General features: G+C 39.9%; 1 protein-coding gene across 1 annotated transcript; it reads left to right on the forward strand.

The window, feature by feature from the left end:
- The first annotated feature begins 960 nt into the window (after positions 1-960).
- LOC138948485 (uncharacterized) lies at positions 961-11,244 on the forward strand. The gene is made up of 3 exons (XM_070320041.1): positions 961-1,098; positions 10,600-11,007; positions 11,218-11,244. The coding sequence occupies exons 1-3, from the start codon at positions 961-963 to the stop codon at positions 11,242-11,244; spliced, it is 573 nt and encodes a 190-aa protein (XP_070176142.1).
- The last annotated feature ends 5,955 nt before the right edge of the window (positions 11,245-17,199 follow it).

Genomic DNA, 17,199 nt, shown 5'->3' on the forward strand with positions numbered 1-17,199 from the left:
ATGACGTCATCAAAGACATTTATCACAAAAATGAAAAAAACGTATGGGGATATCAATCCCAGGAACTCTCATGTCAAATTTCATAAAGATCGGTCCAGTAGTTTGGTCTGAATCGCTCTACACGCACGCACACACACACACACACATACACACACACATACACCACGACCCTCGTTTCGATTCCCCCTCGATGTTAAAATATTTAGTCAAAACTTGACTAATTAAAAAAAAAAAGAAGATAAGTTGTGTTTGTGGAACGTTTGATTATGCGATGTTTGTTTGTTGTGTATCTTCCTTGATCATGGGTCAATGTTCTTGTCAATGTTCTTGTCAATGTTCGTTTGTCTTATTACTTATTTATCTATTTGTTTGTAAGCTTATACCCGAAGAGACAATACAAAACAATTACCAACCAACTTGTAAACTTACACCAGTTTACTTTCTGTGATTAATCAATTAAATTGATCTTCATGTTGGGTTCATTTTGCAGCTTTCATATTGTTATGCATACTTTTTTTGTCATTATTTGGCCTTGCTGTTCAGGTAATTTTGAAACAGTTTTATATTTCTTAAGTGTAAGGTTATAACACTCAAGCGATCATAATTCTGGCACCCAATCTTTTCATTCAACTTTTCTTTGGTTTAATACAAATTTATTCTCTCCTTCAGAACAACAAAGTTGACTTTCACTGATATGCAACTTAGCAAATTAATCTTGAATAATTCAAATTCTACTCGACTGCAAGATGTCTCCTCTCTCTACAGTTCAAAAGACACCCCCCCCTCCCCAGTTAAATACCTTTCAATTCAAGGTTCCATAGTCAAGCAGTCTAGCACCTGGATGAAAAAGACCAGATATCACGATGCCATTAACTTCTCCCTCTCCCCCTTGCCGTTATCAAAAGTCGTGGCCACGCTTCACTGATCGCCATTCTTATGGCCTGCGCGCAGCGGGCGGCCATGTTGAAGTTCATAGGTCACAGGGGACGCAACTCCCATCGCCTGTCGGTCATGATGGGGGCAATGATGTTCGCTGCGGGAGATAACTCTGCAGGCCCGCCTCTCAAAGACATTTTATCACCGGTGCGAGTTCGGACGGTAGTCGCAGGAAGGTGAGGTTAACCCAGGGTATTGGCGCGCTCACGGGTTGGAGTGAATTTTCACATGGCCATCTTCTCGCGGATTTAGCTTTGCCAACTTCTGAGCGACTTCTACCTGACCAAAGTTTGTTGAAAGTTGGTTGAAAATCGTCAATGTGAACATTACTTTACACATGCGCTGTTGTTTTGTTCAATATTTAATGCGAATGAACCTGCAACACAACATCACTTGAACATAACTTTGCACGTGCGTCTTTCGTTTACTTTACGTTTTTTGAAATCGTTTTAACATCCAATTTTTAATGAATGAATGAATGAATGAATGAGTCAATCAATCATCAATCAATCAATCAATCAATCAACCAATCAATCAACCAATCAATCAATCAATTGACTGGTAGTGAGAAACATAATGATAACATTCTTTCTCACAAACCCAACATAAGTTTCGAATGATTTATCTTTGAACATTTCTAATCAATGGCGCGTTGTGTTGTGATGTCCTTACCATTATGAAGACGGGTCTCTTGGCATTGTCATTTGTAATTCTTTGAATAAATCGGTTTTAACCAAAGGGCTCTTTTACAATCAATATTGTGGCTGCATTCTAGGAACAGTGGGAATGTTTCGATGAGTTGATGTTGCTACAGCAGATCGACAGCAATGTCTCTTTCGAAATTGATTGTATTGTTTTGTTATGTTTTTTTGTTGTTTTTGTTTGTTTGTTTGCTTGTTTCGGTTTTGCCCCCAGCTCGAGAGACGAAAGAACGTCGGGTGAATGACTTCATATAACACATATGCAGGGTGACAAAAGACAAGAATATTTCCAATTAGGCTACATTTTAAATAATGATGCTAGTGCGTGTCTTTATTGTCTGTTTTGCAGGATTTATAGCTTGATAATTAGAGGACTGGGAGTTTGACAGCTAATATCCCTTTTTACGCAAACGTCTCTGCTATAGCTAGACTATTGAAAAAAACACTATGCCTTGGGTCAATAAATTTTGAATAAAAAAACACAGCGCCATTGATTAAAAAACAAGGTTATAGAATTGAAAACACGTGTTAAACGCTTCTTATTGTCCCACAATGTATTCTCCCATTGCTTTCTTTGTTTTCGCCTGTCTGTCTGTCTGTCTGTCTGTCTGTCTGTCTGTCTGTCTGTCTGTCTGTCTGTCTGTCTGTCTGTCTGTCTGTCTGTCTGTCTGTCTGTCTTTATTTCAACATTTCTTTTTGCAATTTAAATAATTGTCCTTATCGTCATTATAATCGCTGTCGTCATACACACGTTTGAGCACCACGACTTCGCTTGAAATAAGCAGGGTTAAAATTCCTCTACAAACATCAACACACATGTATGCAGACAGAAACCAAATAATCTTTCAAAACAAACGACGCAGCGTGTATATGAAATATATGTGCGTGTGTGAAGTGATCCGCTAATATAAGCATATATTTGAGATGGATGTAAGATCCAACTTGTATATTTGTCACGATGTTGCACTTGAATTCACGCTTTCTTAAAATAAAATGAAAATATAAAATAAAAACGCTGCCGACATGAATGACCTGAGCTGTAGAAGATCTTACGTAATCCCACAAAGACAGTCACGGTCTCGAAACCATGATTGATATATTTTAATTAATGTTCACATTCGAAACAGAATGCCTACATTTCAAAATCAACTTTGAAAAGCAAGAAAAGTCCACGCATGTAACTGTTGATAAACTATAGAACAGAACAGTCAACACACACCTCACTGACCTGTGGGCTTTCTTGCAATGATAGTTCTATATATTTACTCTATTTTCTTTCTATATATATATTCTTTCGTTCTTTCTTTCTTTCTTTCTTTTATTTTGTCTTTTATTGTTTCTTTCTTTCTCTCTTTCTTGCTCTCTTTCTTTCTTTTCTTTCTCTTTTTCTTTCTTTCTTTCTTTCTTTCTTCTTTCTTTCTTTTTTTCATTTAGTCAAGTTTTGATTTCTTTCTTTCTTTCTTTCTTTCTTTCTTTCTTTCTTTCTTTCTTTCTCTCTTTCTTTCTTTCTTTCTTTCTTTCTCTCTTTCTTTCTTTCTTTCTTTCTTTCTCTCTTTCTTTCTTTCTTTCTTTCTTTCTTTCTTTCTTTCTTTCTTTCTCTCTTTCTTTCTTTCTTTCTTTCTTTCTTTCTTTCTTTCTTTCTTTCTTTCTTTCTTTCTCTCTTTCTTTCTTTCTTTCTTTCTCTCTTTCTTTCTTTCTTTCTTTCTTTCTCTCTTTCTTTCTTTCTTTCTTTCTTTCTTTCTTTCTCTCTTTCTTTCTTTCTCTCTTTCTTTCTCTCTTTCTTTCTTTCTTTCTTTCTTTCTCTCTTTCTTTCTTTCTTTCTTTCTTTCTTTCTTTCTTTCTTTCTTTCTTTTTTTCGTTCTTTCTTTCTTTCTTTCTTTCTTTCTTTCTTTCTTTCTTTCTTTCTTTCTTTCTTTCTTTCTCTCTTTCTTTCTTTCTTTCTTTCTTTCTTTCTTTCTTTCTTTCTTTCTTTCTCTCTTTCTTTCTTTCTTTCTTTCTTTCTTTCTTTCTCTCTTTCTTTCTTTCTTTCTTTCTTTCTTTCTTTCTTTCTTTCTTTCTTTCTTTCTCTCTTTCTTTCTTTCTTTCTTTCTTTCTTTCTTTCTTTCTTTCTTTCTTTCTCTCTTTCTTTCTTTCTTTCTTTCTTTCTTTCTTTCTTTCTTTCTTTCTTTCTTTCTTTCTTTCTTTCTTTTTTTCTATTTTGTCTTTTATTGTTTCTTTCTTCGTTTGTTGCTGCCTTCTGTCATTGCTTTAAAAAAAAAAAATGACATCCATGCACCCCACTAAGAGTTGTGAATTAACCAATTACCGTTTACCTAATTTGACTTGACTTTATATTTACTTCAACATGAAGCACAGTTAATTTATCAGTCTTTATTTGTCATCTTTTGTGCATTTTCTTAAACGTGAAAGGTCCGTAGCGCTATGATCTGGTGAATGTTGTAGATGATTGTATAGTATACGTTATCAATCAATCAATCAATCAATGAGTCTTATATCGCGCATGTTCCGTGGGTACAGTTCTAGGCGCTCAGCAGTGATGCCGTGTGAGATGAAATTTTATACGGCCAGTAATTGCAGCCATTTCGGCGCATATTTACCTTTCACGGCCTATTATTCCAAGTCACACGGGTATAGGTAGACAATTATTAACTGTGCCAAAGCAATTTTGCCAGGAAAGACCCTTTTGTCAATCGTGGGATCTTTAACGTGCACACCCAATGTAGTGTACACGGGGGGGGGGGGGGGGGGGGGGGGGGGGGGAGTTCGGACACCGAAGAGAGTCTGCACACAAAGTTGACTCTGAAATAAATTTCTGCCGAACCTGGGATCGAACTCACGCTGACAGCGGCCAACTGAATACAAATCCAGCGCGCTACCAACTGAGCTATATTGTTGACCAAAATGTGACATTTGACACAGATGGAGACAGTCAGTGTTCCTCCGAGATCGCGCTAGGTGAACAATAACTGTCGAGATCTGTGTAAAATGTCATATGTTAGTCAAAAGTAAAAATAACGTTTATGTATCGATCGATTTTAGTTAGAATTCCTTTTCTATTTTTACGATTGAATGCACACAAACATGCAATCGCTTGTAGTTTTGGCTAACCGTCTAAACATGACTTTTTGTCGGACTTTGACGTCACAAGGCTCAAATAGGGGAAATCCATCGTGCAATCGATATATATATAATTATGGCATTATTTTGCATTGTGTTGCATGTTAATTATCGATACTTTGTTAATGGAACGTTTAAATACAATATGCTTTTTGCTGTTACACCCGCTTTATTTATAAAATGCAGCGAGGTAACCTATCTTAGCCAGACAAACAAGCAAACTAACGCCCATTCAAGCTCAGTAGTAAACAAGCGAACAAGCAAAAAAAGATAATTGAGATTATTCGTTAAATTACACGCGCGTGAATGAATTGAGACAATAGACACCACCGATAATGCAGAAAAGCAAAAATCCTTTGTGATTTCTGTCCGAGTTAAAAGAAACACAGCAACAACCACAAAAAAGAAAACAAGAAAATCAAACTGGGCGGACATCCCTGTTTATATTTTCTTTACAGTAACTTTTTTTTGTCACAAAATGCCACTATAAATTACCTCCCTTGATCCGGAATATTACAGATATTTGTTTGCAAATAAAACACCTCTACAGCAGTAGCTATTAATTCTAATTAGCGAAACCGTTCTCGTCGCACTTGCACGCCGGCGCGCACTCTTTTAATCGCGTAGTGATACATGTTTATTTGCTGACTACGCCGACGTATCAGCAAGAACGATAACCCGGGCGTACCTCCATAAGTGGCGAGTGGCACCGACTGCTGTTTTGTGATTTTTAATTCTTCCGGTTTAGAGAGAAAACTCTGGATTCGAAAGTTGTATTTGTGGATGACAAAGTTAGTGGGTGTACTTTGTGGTAGGTGTATCAACTTTGTGATTTTATAATACATTGTTCTGAGTGAGAGAAAAATAGCCTTGTAGCTGTACAAGTTTAACATTAGAGTTTGACATAGTTTTCTTTGTGCTTTGAAAAGGTTATATAAAAAAAAGTCTGAAATTGTATTCGTGAATGACTGAACCACCTTTTCACCAAGTTCAGAATTGGCCAGTCAGACCAGTGCCCTTGTCAAACAGGCATGACAACGGAACACCTGCTGCAGACTTGCCCACTACACGATGGCCTCAGGAGCCAAATCTGGGCGGAGGCGACCACGGTGCAAGGGAAGCTCTATGGCAGTCTGGACGACCTATACAGCGCACGGCAACATTTGCGCGGAGAACCGGCGTTTCAAGTCCATCTGAGTGATCGACAAGAAGAAGAAGAAGAAGAAGTATTCGTGAATGACAGACTTTTCAGTGTGTTTTCTGGGCCTACATGTACAGTGTGTGCATTCGTTCCTTTCTTTTTTTCAGACGGTAGTTCATTCATTCACCATTAACTCTGTTTCACAATCTGTATTTTAATACAATTATTGCTCTACACGCAAATCTGCAAAAATGTAATCGTATCTGAACACCAGTTTGCTTGGAACAAACCAAACACACACAATGCGTTTTTAAATATATATATAAACTTAATAAAATGTTAGGTATGAATATATATAAACTTAATAAAATGTTAGGTATGAATATATATAAACTTAATAAATGTTAGGTATGAATATATATAAACTTAATAAAATGTTAGGTATGAATATATATAAACTTAGTAAAATGTTAGGTATGAATATATATAAACTTAATAAAATGTTAGGTATGAATATATATAAACTTAATAAAATGTTAGGTATGAATATATATAAACTTAATAAAATGTTAGGTATGAATATATATAAACTTAATAAAATGTCAGGTCATTCATACTGACCGCCTCAAAGAAGAGGCTGTTTCGAACAGTGTGAAATACGAGATTAAAAACAAGCGGGACATTTAATTAAATATATTAAAAAAAAAAGTACATATGAAACTGAGAGACTCACCAAAAGACAAACAGAAATACAGACAGATTATAAAACGGACAGAAAGACCAACCGACGGACCGACCGACAGACAGACAGTGAGGCAGGCAGACAGACAGACATACAGACAGACAGACAGACAGACAGACAGACAGACAGACAGACAGACAGACAGAAAAAGACAAGAAAAACACGAGAATAATACCCAGATAAAAAAAAAACACAAAAAAACCCGAAACAAATAGACTAAAGAGAAAGGTTAATTCATAAAAAGTTGAGTATTTGACAATACGAAATATTCTCCCAAACGAGACACAAGGGCAAGTACTAATTAAGGTAATTAACACTGCAACAATTTTACTCTTCGACACCTGTAAAACACAGAGAAGCACTATATAGAAGGTTCAGGCCTGCCCGTGATAGACAAAAAGCTCCACATAAGCCACATTTCACGAATACCCAACACCGCTGTGTGCAGAACATTCCACTGACCCTCTTACGGGCGCGCTGAAAGCCCCATAAAACTTCTTGACAAGGCCCTCCATTTCATCTCAGATCTGTTTTCCAAATATTACCCAATCAACCGGCCCCTGTGGGAACTTTCGCCCCCACTGCGCAGGACCACGCGCATGCCCAGAGCCGGGCGGATGTCACTCTTCATCAGTGGAGATCGGTTTATCACGCACTTGATCGTGATGGTGTCCAGTGCAGAGATCTGAAGGGGGTCAAACACACTCTCATCACTCGCTGGGGACTCGGCCAGCGGAGAATGATGGAAGGGGGTGGTTAGTGATAGGGTAGAGGAGGGGGGGGGGGGGGGGGGGGGGGGGTCAGAGAGAAATCAGAACTCTGCGAAGAGAGAGACTCAGACTCAGACTCAGAACTTTATTACAAAAGGATAAAGGTTTTAGGCAAAGCCTATTCTTCCAACCTGTCCTTTATACAACACGTAAAGACGGACGCACGTACAAAATATAGATTGAATTATATAAAATACAGAAATACATTGTATGGAATGCAACACAATGTGCATTTAAGGAATTACATAAGAACTCAAAAATTACAGAATTACATTGACATAGTAACATTGAGAGAGAGAGAGAGAGAGAGAGAGAGAGAGAGAGAGAGAGAGAGAGAGAGAGAGAGGGAGAGGGAGAGAGAGAGAGAGAGAGAGAGAGGGAGAGAGAGAGAGAGAGGTGCCATTAGTTACCAAAAGTACAGGACCATAACATAAACAACAAATGATAAAGAATGTTAGAGGGGTGGGTGGGACGAGACATGCAGACAAAAGGAAGAAGGGCAACAGATGGGTATATACACAGACAAAGTATACAACCAAACATCTGAGCTAGTTTTCTTTTTCCAAGGGTCATTATTCCACTGTGACAGCACCAACAGTCTATATAATTATGGCCTTGCTAACCTCTGTGTGGAGTCGGAGCGGCCCAACTTTTTTCACAACTGCATGGTATTATACAGTGTGTATAGCATATAATTATATGAATATTGTGTTGTTTATGTTATGTTAGTTGTCAGTAATTATTACATGTGCTGATTGTTCTCTTTGCCTGCGCGCGTATAGTATGTTGGTTATGTTTGGTCATAGTATGTTTGTTTATGTTTGGTCGTTATCTTTGCCTGTGCGTGTATTGTATGTTCGGTCGTTTTCTTTGACTGTGCATGTATAGTTTGTTGGTTATGTTTGGTCGGTTTCTTTGCCTGTGCGTGTATAGTATGCTTGGTCGATGTATGTATTGTAAAGCGCTAAGAGTAGACATTTTTCTAGAATAGCGCTATAAAAGTTTGCATTATTATTATTATTAAGGGTACATGTGGTGATTTTTGTCCGTATGGTTAATTGTTTATGTAGGTTGTACATTTAATTGTTCTATTCTGTATATGTTCTTTTGTAAAGGGCCTAGAGACATAGGTTAGGCACTTAAAAATGTCCAGTTATCATGCATTATTATCATTATGTCAATCGGTAACATTTATTCTACCGAGAAATGCCCCCAACCCCGGGAAGACAGTAGCCAGGCTGTTGGTACCTATTTGGGGCTACTCTTTCTCGTGTATAAACGCTTGAACACGGTGTGTAAGTATTATTATATACATGGCTGCTTGATTTTGATAGGATATGTGCATTTGTTTTGCGTGAGTTCTGTTTGTGAAATGAAATAGTATACATTAACTGTATTTTTGACCAAAATATGACATTTTACACAGATCGAAACAGTCAGCGATGGAGGTGAACAAAGACTGTCGAGATATACATGTGTTATTGTTTAACGTCATATTTTGGTGAAGAGTACAAATAAGATTTAAGATTGAACGCTCACAAACATGTAAATGTTTGTAGTCTCGGCTATCCGTCTAAATATGACTGTGTGTCATAATGGAAGGACGCTGTAATGCTGCGTCGTCCAAAACAAATAACGGTTTTGGGTGTGACGAAAAAAAAACCAGGGCCGGAGTGCTATGTTAATTATGAGCAGTTCTTCCACACCCGTTTAAAAAATATGACACCACTAGCATGTTTCCGCATTTTGAGCCAGAATTTTTTGTTTCGGCAAATCGATGTTGCAGTTCCGGAGCAAATGATCAAAATGTCTTTGCGAATTTGCGTTCAAACGTGTTTTTCCCATAATATAACAATGCACAGCTCGAAAATATGGCCAAGAACAAATCTATGGTACTTCGAAGAAAGAAGAATAACAACATTTTTTAAATGTGTGTGGAAGAACTGCTCATAATTAACATAGCACTCCGGCCCTGTTCTTTTTTTCGTCACACCCAAAACCGTTATTTGTTTTGGGCGACGCAGCATTATCAGACTCATGGCTAAAAGAAAGACAATTCAATGTTCAATCGATCGACACACTGTTGTTTATCAACCCGTGTATGACAGCTTCACTGTTGTCTAAGTGCCAAAGAATGAGAGTTATATATAGCTACAGGAGCCTGGGCACCAAGACAGTATTCTTGCTACACTGTGTCGCATAAGGTTCATTTTGATTCAGAAAACAGTAAAACTCAAATGTTATGTTAATTTGCATGTGTTCAATGGTGTAGTTTAGAGTATAAATAAGTTGTATAATGATGTGCTGTCCGCGTCAGAGATTTGTACACTATACACTTGAGCGATGGTCCAGCATAGCCAAATGTGACCCTCCACCACGAAATGAGTCGCATGTCACCTCGCGCGGTTCTGCGCTAGGCTTAATATAAGTCCGGGAAGTGTCTGGTAACAGTGTGAGGGTCACCTTAGTCACAGGCTTATAACTCATACAGTTTTTGCTCTTTTCTAAAACGGTTTTCACCACTGGATAGAGCATAAAAAACTCTTTAGGAAAATGTAAAAATATGAAAATCATGCGACTCATCCCGTGGTGGAGGGTCACAAATGGGTTATTCTCCACAGCTGGGTACCATATCGAGAAATGAATTTTCAGTCCTTTAAATGATCATAACGTAGATATGAAATGGCAACTAGAACTTATTCTCTTTACTTTCTAATTAACACTCCAATTACATAATGATACAGACATTCGACAAAAAAACATAGTATAATTTTTTTGTCTTCTTTATTGCTAACTGTTAGTATTTCAATCCATGTCTCTGGTGTCCATGTTACGCGAGTGATGTACTTGGAAATGCTTGTAATCTACTGAACGTAGACAAACAAACTGTGCAAGTATTTCTAATTCTTTCTCTTCACGCCAAGGTTATATATGGAACCAGTATGTATTAATGAAATCAATGTGTATGCTTAAAATGTCTCAGTTAAATAAACAAAAAATCCCTCTTCGTAACATCGTTTCCACTGTTCTCCGGAGAATAACCCCAGATAGGTTAAAGGGCTATAAGGACGTTTAAAACCGACACTTGAGCGTTTTTAATCAATAAAATGTAGTTCTCAAAAACTACGACTGCCTCCCTTGAGCTTTTCAGGTTTCAGAGTGGTTTCTATGAGAATATATGTTGGTTGTTAGGTGATTAACACAGACCAGAGCTTGGAAGAGCTGAAGCACCAGATCAGCATCCTCGCCAGGAAGTCCACAGTCGTCCTTCAGTGGATACCAGCACACTGCGGAATCTCTGGTAACGAGAAGGCAGATGAGCTCGCCAAGAATGGCAGCAAGATGGAACAGCCAAACCACTGCCTGTCATATCGAGAGGCAAAGACCCTCATAAAACACAGATGGAAAGAGAAATTTACCAACACAACCTCTGGCTACAAGCCACACCAAGACCCCCTCCATCTCCTAAGCCGTGCTGAGCAGGCTATCATCTTCCGCCTCCGCACTGGACACTGCTGCCTCAAAGCACACCTAAGGAGGATAGGTGTAGCAGAGTCTGCCACATGTGACTGTGGAGAGGGAGATCAGACTCCAGAACATGTTCTCCAAGCATGTCCCCTCCTCCACCAACTGCGGATCCAGACATGGCCTGACCAAACAGATCTGAGGACCAAAATGTGGGGAGCACTGGAGGACCTGGAAAGAACGTCCATGTTCATGGCATCCTCCAGATTCCGAGTCTGACACAACCGTCGTACGAAGAAGAAGAAGAATTGATTAACATTGATGCGCACCCCTTCTTGTTTACAGATGGACAGAAGCTGGGTGTTGGAATAACAAAAACTGCCGACCACAACACATACACACTCACAACCTTTATCTCTACAGTTTCCTCTGTCCCATCTTCTCCTCTGTCTCTGTCTGTCTGTCTGTCTGTCTGTCTGCACTCTCTCTCTATTTCCCTTACTCTCTTCTCCGTCTCCCTCTCCCCCCTCTCTCTCTCTCTCTCTCCCTCTCTCTCTCTCTCTTTCTCTCTCTCTCTCTCTCTTTTCCCTCTCATTCTCTGTCTGTCTGTCTGTCTGTCTGTCTGGCTGGCTGGCTGGCTGTCTGTCTGTCTGTCTCTCTCCCTCTCTCTGTCTCTCTGTCTCTGTCTCTTTCTCTCTCTCTCCCCCCGCCTGTTCCTTTCTTCTAATTAACAGGCCCTCACAAACAAGCCAGCAGCCAGGCGGGTGACACGGACAGTCGAGACGCACAGAACGTGCAGGAAGGCAGTAGAGTAACACAAAAGTATGCCAAACATTCGCAAAACACGGAATCGACTTCGTTCCTTCCTCGGGTCTTGGTGGGGTCCTGAATCTAGCTGGTCTCTTTCGGTGCGGGTGTGCCTCCCTGAATGCTTGAGACTCGATACAGTTTTCGTTTGTGCTTGTGCACGTGGGATTTGAAAAGAAACACGTATTTCATATACGTTCGAACCTGTCTATACAACGACCACCCCAGGGACCGACCAAAAGTGCATGATCGTTGTGGGCGGGTGGTCGCTTTTGAGAGGTGGTTAAAACGGGCAGGTTTGGTTTTACAATCTAATGAAGGTGATCCGATCCGGAGTTTGTGCCTGAGAGAGAGAGAGAGAGAGAGAGAGAGAGAGAGAGAGAGAGAGAGAGAGACTGGAGAGAGAGAGAGAGTGAGAGAGTGAGAGAGAGAGAGACAGACAGACAGACAGACAGACAGACAGACAGACAGACAGACAGACAAACAGACAAAGGAGAAGATGGGATGAAGGAAACTGTAGAGATAAAGGTTGTGTGAGTGTGTATGTGTGTATACATGTGCGTCGGTTGAGGAGGGGGGTGGGAGGGGGGTCAGAAACAGGTAGACAGACATACAGAAACAGACTTTCAGAAACAGACTTTAACTTTAACTTTATTTGGTGTTTAACGTCGTTTTCAACCACGAAGGTTATATCGCGACGAACAGAAACAGACACAGTGTAGGGGAGAGAGAGGGATAGACAGAGTGAACTGAATTAATTTTGTATACAGAGCAACCTATCGGTTTTTTTTATCTCTCAGGTCGGCGAATGTTGTTATATATGTCATGCTACATAATGTCATTAACTCTTGTTAGGAACAACAACAACAACAACATTAACAACAACAAAAACAGCAACAGCAACAGCAACAGCAACAGCAACAACAACAACAACAACAACAGTAGTCTGTCCCGCGTGTAGATAAAAGATGGCAACAAGCACACATGCATGTGTTCAGGCTGTTACAGCATATTACATCCACTTGCATGGACACTTACTCCCTGCTTTCTAGGAATTTCTGTTCGAAAATCAATTTCAGAAATTACCACAGGAATATATTGGTCGTAGTCGTGGTAGGTCTGTTACGACATTATTTCAACGACAATCCCACTCGCAGGTTGAAGATGTTTAGTATACGAGTGTCTACACGCGGACATGACGAACCTTTAGCTAACAAGAAATTCCTCCGATAGGAACTACACCCCCGTCAAAGTTGGTGGCAGTGAGAATGGTTATTTCCCTTTGACCAACGGGGGTGTCCGTCTATACCAGGCCTTGTATAATTTTAATCCACCAATAACTCCCTAACCGTGTGTTTGACAGGTCCCAATTTTTGTAAGGACCGTCTCAGGAATGTATAGAACCTGTTCACCAAGTTTGGTGACGATCGGTCCGTTCATTCTTGAGATCTACTTGCGAACACAAACACATCGAGTGAAACCTATACACACCCCTATACCGGGGGTGTAACAACGGGAGTTCCATGATCATCGATCAGATTTGCTTGAACATTGTGTCAATTAAAGACATGATTCTCGCTGTTAAAAAATGCTGCAAAACTCAAATGATAAAAGAATGAATGAATGAATGAATGAATAAATGAACAAACAATCGAATCAAAATATAAACATGAATGAATAAATAAATAGATAAATAAATAAATAACGTTATTCAATAAAAAAATAATCATTTTTCGAGAACAAAAATTCAGCTATAGATTACAGACATTTCGCCTTCCATTTGTGAAGGAGGGCGAGGTCGCCGACGACAAATTAAAGAGAGCGTTTAATTTTTTTTGTATATATATATCTGTCACTAATGGTACAATATTGAAACATACCGTCAAAAGTTAAAATCGCTCCATGCAGTTCACGAAGAAATTTTTGAAGAAGAAGAAATAGTATTTAAGTAAAAAATCGAGACCAAACACATAATAGTAAACGATAAATAACTAAAGACATACACTTAGATAGGTAGATCAGTACGTATATATCAATAACTAAAGATATACACTTAGATAGGTAGATCAGTACGTATATATATATATCAATAAGTAAAGAAAGATAAAAGACATAGAGAGAAAGAACAAAAAAAACGAAAGAAGGAAAGAAAGAAGGAAAGAAAGAAAGAAGGTGAGTAACTTAAAACGAAACAGGAAGAAAGAAAGACAAAATAAATGAAAACATAAAGTAAGACAGAGAGAAAGAAAGACAGAGAGGAAGAAAAACATTAAGAAAGAAACAAAGAAACAAAGAAAAAAAAAGAAAAAAAAAGAAAAACACTAAGAAAGAAAGAAAAACACTAAGAAAGAAAGAATGAAAGAAAGAAAGAAACAAAGAAAGAGAGATAGAACAAAAGAAAGTAAGACAACAAGAAAAAGTTAAAGTAAAGAACGAACACGCAATAAGAACAGAAGAACCCGAGAAGAAGACATCTACTAATTCTACGAAGCCGAAGAACATCGCCTACAGAACAAACCGACGAAACACAAACCTCCACAGCGCTTATTTTCACAACAAATTCGCTGTGTTTTCAAACAAAACAAACCCAGCCTTTTGCCGTCGCTTTAACACGGTGGGAGATGTCTAAGTGTATCAGGTCTGGTTTATGCAAAACACAAGTTCCTGTTGGCGTATTCTTGCTGCTTGATACATCCACTGTTGCTTGAAAAAACAAACCGTTTCTTTTTCGCTAAACGACATGGCGTCTTTCATTGTAATGGTAAACTTGTGAAAGGTGGAAGAAAGATTTTCCTTGAGTGGTATGCGTGTAACTGTTGGGTGGCGGAGCTCTCCGTAGTATAAATAGTGTCTAGCAGGTTGATAATTATGTGCATCTAAAACAGAATGTCATACATATCTTAATTAGCTGTTGAGATTAGTAGATTAATAATTAACAAGCTGTCCAAAATGTGCAAGCAGATGATGCATGATTTTCTTTTTTACCCAGTTTTATTTGTTTTGTTGTTTATTTGTGTGTTTGCTTGCCTGTGTGTTGTCTTTAATTAATCGTTATAATAGCAGTTATGAAGTATAAGTGCATGAAAACAAACACGTTGAAGCTTTCATTCTTTGTAAAAGCTTAGTCAGAGAAACAATTACGAAGAGACGTAATCCCTCTCAATGTGCAACAAGAGACGTAATCCCTCTAAATGTGCAACAAGAGACGTAATCCCTCTAAATGTGCAACAAAAGACGTAATCCCTCTAAATGTGCAACAAAAGACGTAATCCCTCTAAATGTGCAACAAGAGACGTAATCCCTCTAAATGTGCAACAAGAGACGTAACCCCTCTAAATGTGCAACAAGAGACGTAATCCCTCTAAATGTGCAACAAGAGACGTAATCCCTCTCAATGTGCAACAAGAGACGTAAGTGAGAGTTCTGCGGAACCAGCCTCCTGGCAGCTGAGAGAACAACAAGCACCGACACATGAGCAAGCAACCTACATCCTTATTATTATAAGTAGATCAGTCACCTGCAATGTCGAATCATACACAGCACCCTACGCAGGGCTGGATATGAGCGGAATTTCCTGATACGATATTTTTTGACAAAATATAGTTTTTGGATTTGGATCTGAGGGGGTTTCCTGGGTTCCGGAAACCCTCTTCCCCCGGGAAAATGTTGTTTTTTCAAGGAGAGACCCAAAATACCCATTTTAAATGCTACAATTCAACAGCATTCGGGGTACCTTGACCCCAAGACCCCGGACCCTGTATACCCCCGCTTCATTTTGGAAGCCCCCCCCCCCACCCCCCGCTCATACAGTAGGTCCAGTCCTGTTGCTGAAGAGAAAGATATAGGTGTACTCACGATTACTATTGTTGTTTGTGTGCTTGGTTTCACATGTTTGTTGTTAACATTGCTTTCTTGCTTGTCCCATAGGTTCACATTATACACACAATGCATGCTGGAGAGAGAAAATAAAGGTGTACTCACGATGACTGTTGTTGTTGGTGTCATTCCCGCGGTGGTCAGCAACGTGCAGATCCTCCGGACTCCCGTCCTGAGGGGTGGGGGGCCCGCTGACCCCTCCAGGTGAACACTGGGACGTCGGGGTCACCCAGGGGGCTGCAGCGCCATGTGCATGCCCAGTGACGTCACCGGATGTCCGCCGTGACACTGGCTCTGCGCATGCGCCGAGGACTCGCTTCCGGCAAACATGGCGAGGTCTTCGGCCTGCGGGAGGTCCTTGAGGTCAAGCAGATTGTTGACGGAGAAGCTGGCTTTCCCGCTCTGCAGGGCCGCCTGGAACTCCTGAAGCTTCTCCTGCAGGTTGGGGATGGTGGGGAGGAAGGGGGTAGGGGTGGAGGCGGTGGCGGTGTCGGCGGGTTGGTGGTGGTGGTGGTGATGGGGGTACTGGGAGTGGGGGTGCGGGTGGTGGTGGTGATGGTGGTGATGTTCTGGCGGTGTGGAGGCTGTGGCTACGCCGTAGCTACTCATGTCGGAGTGGGTCGACGTGGTGGTTGTGATGGAGTTGATGGCATTGACTGTAGGACTGATTTATTTAAGTTATTCCGCGCACAGACGTCTACAACCGCCACACAAAGTATGTCAAAGAATCTAAGATTTTCAGTGTATCATTTGAATCCCTATGTCTGGTCACGTGGGAGAGTGTTAAGAGCAAATAACTGCCAAAGCCTGTTTCAGAAACAAACACGACGCTTCACTCAAGGCTTAATAAGGAGTTGAGTAAATAACGTTTTCTGACTAGATTGTTCAGTTTTCCCTGACTTCTACCACATGAAACCATCACACGTCAGTAAGACAGCAGACTCTGGCTCGTCCGCTTTCCTCGGGTTTTAACACAAGTCGACCATGCATTCATACATACACAAAGCTTTTAAATATTGTAATGTTTTCGTGCAGCGAGGTACTGCAATAAGCACGTATACAGTTATTGTCAATACTTCACAGTGACTTCTCAGGAACAAGTTTTCGACAAGGCACTACATGATATATTATTGGCAAATATAAAATCCTTTGCCTTCTACAGAATTTTCTTGTACAAGTTTTCAACAAGTTACAACCACAAAGCACATAGGTAAAATTGCCTTGAATTGATGTCTTCTGTATAGATGTCGACAAAGTACTCTCATAAGCAAATGTGTACCATTCGTTTGCTCAAAATTCCACTCGTTTTCAATAAGGCACTGAAATAGCACATTTATGCAACTCTTTTGCTTAATTGTATAAAGGCACTGCCACAGCAAAATTACAACAGTCTTTTGCTTTTTTCAACAAGGCACCGTCACAGGCAAACCCACACAGAACTGAGCAGTGATTTTCTCTCAGCGCTTTCTTGACTTGAACAACACAGACACGAAGACTGAAGATCTGTAGGCACTTGAGGCAGCGAGGAAAGATGTGTTTTCGTCAGTTGTCAGTATCCAGTCGTTCAACGTGCCTTCTCTGCTCTCTTATCGCTCAGGTTATCGACAATGAGAAACCGAGACGATATCAGGACACCCAAACCCC

Source organism: Littorina saxatilis, linkage group LG15 (assembly GCF_037325665.1).
Source record: "Littorina saxatilis isolate snail1 linkage group LG15, US_GU_Lsax_2.0, whole genome shotgun sequence".
NCBI lineage: Eukaryota > Metazoa > Mollusca > Gastropoda > Littorinimorpha > Littorinidae > Littorina > Littorina saxatilis.

What these genes read in the sequence shown, in the direction of transcription:
- LOC138948485 (XM_070320041.1), top strand. Translation starts at nt 961, where the DNA reads ATGTTGAAGTTCATAGGTCACAGGGGACGCAACTCCCATCGCCTGTCG. An exon ending in CACCGGTGCGAGTTCGGACG is followed by an intron (nt 1,099 to 10,599) that starts GTAGTCGCAGGA and finishes GTTGGTTGTTAG; the next exon opens with GTGATTAACACAGACCAGAG. An exon ending in GAGATCAGACTCCAGAACAT is followed by an intron (nt 11,008 to 11,217) that starts GTTCTCCAAGCA and finishes TCTTGTTTACAG; the next exon opens with ATGGACAGAAGCTGGGTGTT.